Source organism: Momordica charantia, assembly GCF_013281855.1.
Source record: "Momordica charantia cultivar OHB3-1 chromosome 9 unlocalized genomic scaffold, Mcharantia_2.0 BLBB01000009.1, whole genome shotgun sequence".
Taxonomy (NCBI): domain Eukaryota; kingdom Viridiplantae; phylum Streptophyta; class Magnoliopsida; order Cucurbitales; family Cucurbitaceae; genus Momordica; species Momordica charantia.
The window spans coordinates 7,518,809-7,526,528 of NW_028275167.1; the positions used below are offsets into that span (position 1 = coordinate 7,518,809).

General features: G+C 32.8%; 1 protein-coding gene across 1 annotated transcript; it reads right to left on the reverse strand.

Annotated features, from left to right (window-relative positions):
• Positions 1 to 4,587: 4,587 nt before the first annotated feature.
• LOC111022863 (palmitoyl-monogalactosyldiacylglycerol delta-7 desaturase, chloroplastic-like) lies at positions 4,588 to 7,413 on the reverse strand. Its single transcript, XM_022300141.2, has 4 exons — positions 7,055 to 7,413; positions 6,306 to 6,653; positions 5,665 to 5,771; positions 4,588 to 5,135 (listed from the first exon to the last, which is right to left on the reverse strand). Exons 1-4 carry the CDS (start codon positions 7,352 to 7,354, stop codon positions 4,931 to 4,933), a joined length of 960 nt encoding a protein of 319 aa, XP_022155833.1. The 5' UTR covers positions 7,355 to 7,413; the 3' UTR covers positions 4,588 to 4,930.
• Positions 7,414 to 7,720: the final 307 nt, after the last annotated feature.

The following is a 7,720-nucleotide window of genomic DNA, read 5'->3' on the forward strand; positions in this document are numbered from 1 at the left end:
GGTTGTAAAACCATAAGGTGTAAATGAGTCCTAAGAAAAAAGCTGAAATCCAATGGTAGTATAGACAAGTATAAATCTAGACTTGTCACAAAAGGTTTTAAACAAAAAGAAGATATAGACTTTTTTGATACCTTTTTCCCGGTTACTAGAATCACATTCATTAGATTGCTAATAGCAATTGCTACCATTTTTATTTTGAGCATCAATCAAATAGATGTGAAAACAGCTTTTCTAAATGGTGATTTAATTTAGAAGAAGAAATTTATATGGACCAACCTGAATGTTTTATAGAACCTGGAAATGAGAACAAAGTGTGTAAGCTTACTAAATTCTTATATGGCTTAAAAGAAGCCCCAAAGTAGTGGCATGAGAAATTTGATTCATGCATGCTAAATAATGGTTATAAACCAAATGAATGTGATAAATGCATATATTGCAAATCATGGGAAGATTCACATGCTATTATTAGCCTCTATGTTGATGATCTACTAATTTTTTCTCAAATATTATTGTCATAAATGAAAAAAAAGATTTATTGAGGAGCCATTTTGACATGAAAGATCTTGGTGAGGCTAATTTCATTCTCGGTATGAAAATAACTAAAACTTCTAATGAGTTTTTTCTTGACCAATCACATTATATTGAGAAAATATTTATAAAGTATAATTATTTTGATTGTAAACATGTGTCCACTTCTTTTTATTCAAGTGTTCACTCGTTTCCCATTGAAAGTGAAAGTGATATAATAAATCAAAAGGAGTATGCAAGTGTGATGGTAGCCTACAGTATGCAACTGATTGTACGAGACCTGACATTGCATACGCAGTAGGATTTCTTAACAGATTTACAAGTAAGCCAGGTAAAGAGCATGGTCATGCCATCGAACGTGTTATGAAATATTTATTGGGCACAAATGACTATGGTTTATTGTATAAAAAATATCTTGTTGTTGTTGAAGGCTTTTCTGATGTTGACTGGAATATTTTGTCAGGTGATTCTCTATCTACTACTGAGTATATTTTTACCTTGGGAGGTAGTGCTATTTGTTGGAAATCTAAAAAACAAACAATTATTGTCAACTCTACCATGGAAGCAGAACTTATTGCTTTAGCTTTAGCTAGTGAGGAAGCAAGTTCGTTAAGAGATTTGTTATATGAGATTCCAACGTGGGAGAAACCAATACCTCCAATTTTAATTAATTGTGATAGCACTACTATAATTAGTAGAGTAAAAAATCGTTTTTATAACGGTAAATCCATACCTATAAGAAGAAAACACAGTACTGTGAGACCTTATTTGAGCAATGGAATTATTAATGTGAATTACATTAAATCTTGTGATAATCTTGCAGATCCATTGACAAAGGCCTTGACTAGAGAAATAGTCTGGAACACATCGAGGGGGATGGGGTTGAAGCCCTTATCATTGTCATGAGCCATATATAAGGATACCCACCAAGTGATCAGAGATCCTGAGAACTAGATTCAATGGGAAAAACGAATTATAAGCTGGCCGTCAAAATGCATTATTTATATATTTTGATCCATCCCTATGATGTGAATGCATTAATCCTATAATGTTTTGAAGGGTTGAGTTTTTCAATAAACTCTTAATAAAGTCTATAGCTCTTATGAGTGGGGTGTCATTGTTATAGGAGCACCCTTGACAGATTTTACCTATACGAGTGTGAGAGTGAGGTCGCTCTCTATGAGGATATAGGGCTTATCCTCAAAATACACTCACAAAATAGGGATCAGCACAAGGCCTTAAAAGTGCTAACCATTAAAGCTCATGTCTAACACGTGGATAATTATGTGTGGATAATAATTATTTATTTCTCTTTAGCATTAGAGTTCAAGTCGGAGACAACTACTAATGCTGGAGTAGATATTATTATTTAACTAGTAAAGGTTCAATGCATAGTCACACCTTTATGATGCATAATTATCTTTCTTTGGCTAATTGGTTTTGAGTATTTTAAATATTAAAATGAGTGGGGGAATGTTGTTACATTTTAATATTTATTTAAATATGAGTTTCTTTTTACTTAATCTTAGAGTTTAAGGATTGAGAGATTTTATCAAAATTTGTAAAATGTATTTTAAAAGAAATGTAAAGAAACTTATTAAATTTTCTATTAAGTTACTACATGCAAGTTTCCTATAAATACCTCTCTTCCTAAACTCTCAAAAGACAACTCATTCGACATATCTTCTATATTTGTTACTTTCTCTACTTTGCTCTTTCAAGAGCGATTGGCCAAAAAAAGGGTGTTCTTTGTTGTGGAGCTTTGAACTTAACCTCTAGTTGCATGGTGGTTTGAGCTACACAACGTTTCAGTTGAATTGTTGTATCCTGGAGTGGACAGGTTAGAGAATACTTGCTGCACCGATGGTTGATAAAGAAATACACACCGCAGATGGCTTGAATCTCCTTAAAAGAGCGAGATACCCACGCCTCAACCTAATTGATTACGTGTTTGTTTCTCGATATTTACTCCATTTACCTCTGTTATTTGTAATTCCCCCAACATTTTTTTTCGAAAATCTTACCTTTTTTCGATTGAACACCACAAGCTAAACAAAGTACCATATTTATTTGTACCGTGGGGGTTCCTTCTCGAGGCTCCTCCATGCATGAGCAGAGGTCGTCCCCAGCCGTGTGTCGATTGCGGACGGACGATCTGGTTCCACTGCTAGTGAAACTCTGAAGAGATGTTCTATCTGCCATGATTGGTGAAGCAAGGCTAACAACTGTTTGTCTTTAAGTTGAATATGAAGAACTCTGGTTGCCATAGACAGCACCAATTATTCCATATTGATTTTGTATGGTCTGAGGCAATTATTGGTGTGAGTGGGCCGTTAGTCAAAGCACACGACTTCTTCCTGATTTGTAGGCGCTTTGGATGCCTTTGTGTGAGGATAGTGCGGGCTTATTCGCTCACCTTCTGAGCTGGACTTTGCCCGCACGTGGCGTGGGCGAGGCCAGTTTTTCCGGCTTAATCAATTCTTAATTTAATAAAAATTGGATTTGTGAGATAAAAGTGGATATACAAAATTTTCATTGAAACGTGAAACCTTAAACATTATTATTGAGAAGCTTGGCATTTGAAAATATATCTTATTATTATGGAGGGTAAGAAAAACACCTGCGTCTCTATACTGCGTCTCTATACTCCTCAGTATCCGACTCGATCGGGTCAATGAATCCTCGATTTGACCAGGTACGAAGTTAAATCATCGAAGATTTTAATCGGGGTCTCCCGCGGGGATGGGGAGGGGATGAGGAAGGATATCCTCGTCCTGTCCCCATCTCTGACCTTGCCTCGTTTTGTATTATAAACTATTAAATATTTATTATATATAATAATATTAATAATATATTAATTTTTACAAATATGTAGTATAATGTTTACTTTTAAATAAATAAGTATATTATATAATAAAAAGGAAAAAAAGAGGGAAATCCCCAATTTTATCGCAGGACCCATCCTCGCCCCTGTCCCCGCCCCAAAATTTCGGGGACGGGGCCGGGGATGGAGAGAAAAAATCCCAACGGGGTCGGGGATGGAGGGGATTGCCTCCCGATCCCGCCTTGCTCCGTTGCTATCTCTATTTATTATCAACTAGTTTTTCATCTTCACCTCCTCACTTTTTAGCACAAGATTTTGAATCTTGCATATCTATCGTGGAGGACTCTAATAGGGTCGTTCAGTGGGAAGATGTTAGAATAAAAAAATGAGGGTGATTTAGATTTATCACGACTATAGAAGAATTTTAATATTACAAAATGGATTTTGTTCTATTATTAATTAGATATTTCTCTAGGGCACAATAATTTGATGAAATGTGGAGGAAAGCGGGACAAATGATCGTGCCTGAAAGTTGGGTAGGATTGCTCTTGCCTAAGGACTAAGATTCTATTGCCCCAATTTTTATGAAACTACACTTAGGGCCTGCCTAATTTTATTGTAGAAATTTTGTGCTCGAAAAAAGCCACCAATCCGAATCTAAGATATATTTGGTACCCTATCTATGTCAAATCAAAATTCAATATGAAATATGATATTTTTTCAAAGTGTGTTCCAAACTTAAAATAGTTTCCTCATACATCAGGAGTTACCGCTTGGATTTGAATTCCGTACAAAATAAAATTTTTATAATATAAATAATAGAAAATCTAAAATTAGTAAAGTAAAAAAATACTAATAGAAAAATATTATTGTCAATAAATTAAACCTCCTCATCTATCAAAATTACTTTAACCAAAGTGATCACCTTAACACATAATAATATTATAATTTCTAAATAAGTTCAAAAATATTAATATTAATATAAATGTTAAAATTCGTGATGTTTTGTTTGATATTTTGTTTATATTTTACGGATTCTTTTTGATACTATGGAGATGTTGATTTACCTCTCATGTTGATGTCAAACCTATAGACATATAGAAATGTCAACGGAAATTATTTAATATCCTACTTATCATAAGATTTTATTTATTATCCTTTCCGGATGAATAATATAGTACAACAAAAGTGGAGAGGATGGATTGAACCTCCGACCTTGCTTTAACCACTCGACTAAACTTATATACGCGACTAATAAATACTTAAATGAAAGCATACAAACCAACAAACTATAAGCATCATACATAATTAGTATAATATTTGTATTAAACCATCTAGTAAAAAACAAACAATCATATTTTTTTCAAGCTAAAGCGAGTATAGCTCAGCAAGTAACTGACATATATCTCCAACTAAGAGATTGTGAGTTCGAATTCCCTCCCAAACAAATTGTACTAAACAAAAATCATATTTTTTTCAAAGAAACAACATTAATTTCATTTATTGCAAGATTAGAAGTTTTTATGTTATATATATATATATATATATATATATATATCTCTTGATTATGGTAGGGTCTTAAGAAGGCTGAGTTATTGCTAGCCTTTGCTTTTGCTTCTCAGAGGGAAATTTCACATCAGTGGCTAATCCAATGGCTTGAAAAAGCATAATAATATACCAACCATAGTCAATTTGCCACCATTCAAGACCATGTCTCGCTGAATACTCAAAAGCGTGGTGGTTATTGTGCCATCCTTCTCCAAAGGTTAATAAAGCCACCAACCTAAACAAATAACCATAATAATAATAAAATACACCAACTTTCTAAACTTTTTTTACCAACTTTAAGCTTAGCTCAGTCGTCAACTATTAACCCAGTAACGACCTTCTAATAAATTAAAAGTTTTAATCTCCACCGTCACATTTATGATACTATTTTTGAAAACCAACTTTCTTATCTTGCTTTAAAATTTCATACTTAATCTATTTTGATTTCTAAAAATTCAAACTTTTTTGTTTTAATGTATTATTTAATAGAAAACTTGACGGAGATGTACAGGTGTTTAAACACATATGGTTGGTTTAAGTGTTTAGGTTCCAAGTAAGTTTGGATTTTATCGAAATCTAAAAGAAAGATGAATGGTAAAGACTATTTTTTTTTTTTTTTTTTGAGTTTAGGCCTTAAATAAAGCATTTGGAAGTAATTTTAAGGGGAAATACAAACTAGATATCAAAGTTGGATTTAAACTCTATTTAAAATCATATTTTACTTGTGAATGGTAGAGAAAATGAAAGAGAGAAAAATACATTACCAGTTGTTCTTGGACAAATCGTCTGTATTCCATTGTTTCTTTCCCCACATATGGCATACCGAATTCACCATAGATGTTAGATGAAAACTCACTACGATCCTCATGCACTATGCGTAGTTTTGAATTAAAAAAACAAACATTAAGAACTTTGGTAAGTAAAATATTATTTGACAGAAGAAATTGAAATATTAGCATATCAAAGGGAGTGACTAATAATATAACATAATTGAAGTAAAATAGGTGGACATGCCCAACTCATTAAATAATTAAAACATAGTGATCACAAGTTAGTTAATAAAATGTATTACAAGGTAAAATGATCACTTTATTAATCAATTTTAACATAATATTTAGTGGGACCGTAAGAACTTCATCAAAAAAGAATAAATAAATACATCAAACATGAAATTAAAATTTTAATTATCAAAGACCCTAGAAGAAATATAGAGATAAAATATCAATTGAGCGTAGCTCAGCAATTAAGACATCTTGTTTTTTTTCCCTCGTCTTTAGAGGTTCCAAACCCCATCTCTACACCTTTGTTATATTAAAAATATATAGAGAGATAATGTGATTAAAATTTATGAATTATATCTTAATATTAAAAAATAGAAAACAAATGAGAGACAAATTTAGTTTACCATTCCCCATATAATATAAGGAACTCCTCCGATGACATAGAGCAAAATTGTAAGAGCAAGTAGATGAAGAAGATATGTTTTTTGCATAAACCTATAAAAGGCTTGCTTCTCCAGGTCAGGGACATTACTAGGATTTGCATACTTCAAGGACCCCGTAAAGATGTTTCTTTCTATCTTTCGAAAATCACCGAAATAGTTTGGACAATTCTTCGTGGTCAAACTATAAGAATCAAATAACCATGTTATTTGACTGAACCAAAATCCATTAATAGGACTATGTGGGTCTCTTTCAGTATCAACATATCGATGATGAGACCGATGTGTGCTCACCCAATCAATTGGATCACCCTAAAATTCAAAAAACAATTGATTATTGAAAAACACACCACAAACATCTACAAACAAATTACTGATGAAAAACCTTTGTAAAATTGTAGAGCTTGTTCCTTAAATTAGGCAATTAAGTTGCATTCCATATAGTTCAATGAAAAGAGATGTTTTCCATGTGGGCCTCATTTCAATGCTTGGATACCCTTGTGATTGATAGATATAATGAAGTAAAAGCAAGTCCAATGATTTGATGTCTAGGCAATGTGTTGGTTAAGGCCATTACATTGCATAGTAAAAAAAAAAAAATCATTTTTAAACAAGAAGGCATGAATGTGTCATTTGAACTAAACCTACTCAGAGTTCAATATATATTCATTTCTAGTTTTTAGTGATCAAAGGTAAGGATCCAAATACTTAACCTGAAATGCATGAGCTGCACAGTAAGCAAGCAAATATTCAAGCCATTTTGGAAGCTTGAAGCTCCGGTGTGCAAGATTTCTATGATACGAGACACTAATTGCCATACCTGTCAAACTGCCTACTACGAGAAAAACCCAGAAAGCACCCCAATTGAAATTGAACGGTGCCAAAATACAAAGTAGATGCAAAATGAAAAAGGAAGAAGCAACATTTTTATCCAACTTGGTCCACTTTTTCCTCTCAAATGGCCTTAGAGGAAGCCTCACCATATCCTTAGGTTCTTGCTTTGAAGCTTCCATTAGAAGGGCTATTGTTGACCATTTGAGGGTTCATGCATCTTCAATTTATAGAATGCAAAATCTAGTTGCTTTTCTTGTAAATTCTTAGCTTTTTCAATTGAACACCACAAGCTTATAAACAAAGTACCACGTTTATTTCTTTTCCAAGTAGTTGAATCTCCCTTATTTAATGCAAAAGTTAACATAATATTTGCTTTCATCGTCTGAGGGAGATCCAACCACTTCCCAAGATTTAAATATGGTACTTTGTTTAGCATGCCGTGTTCAATTGAAAAAATAAGAAGATTTACAAATTAAATCTCATTTGAAATATGTAAAATGTAATATAAAGACAAACTTACAAAATTCTTTTATGAATAAACTTTG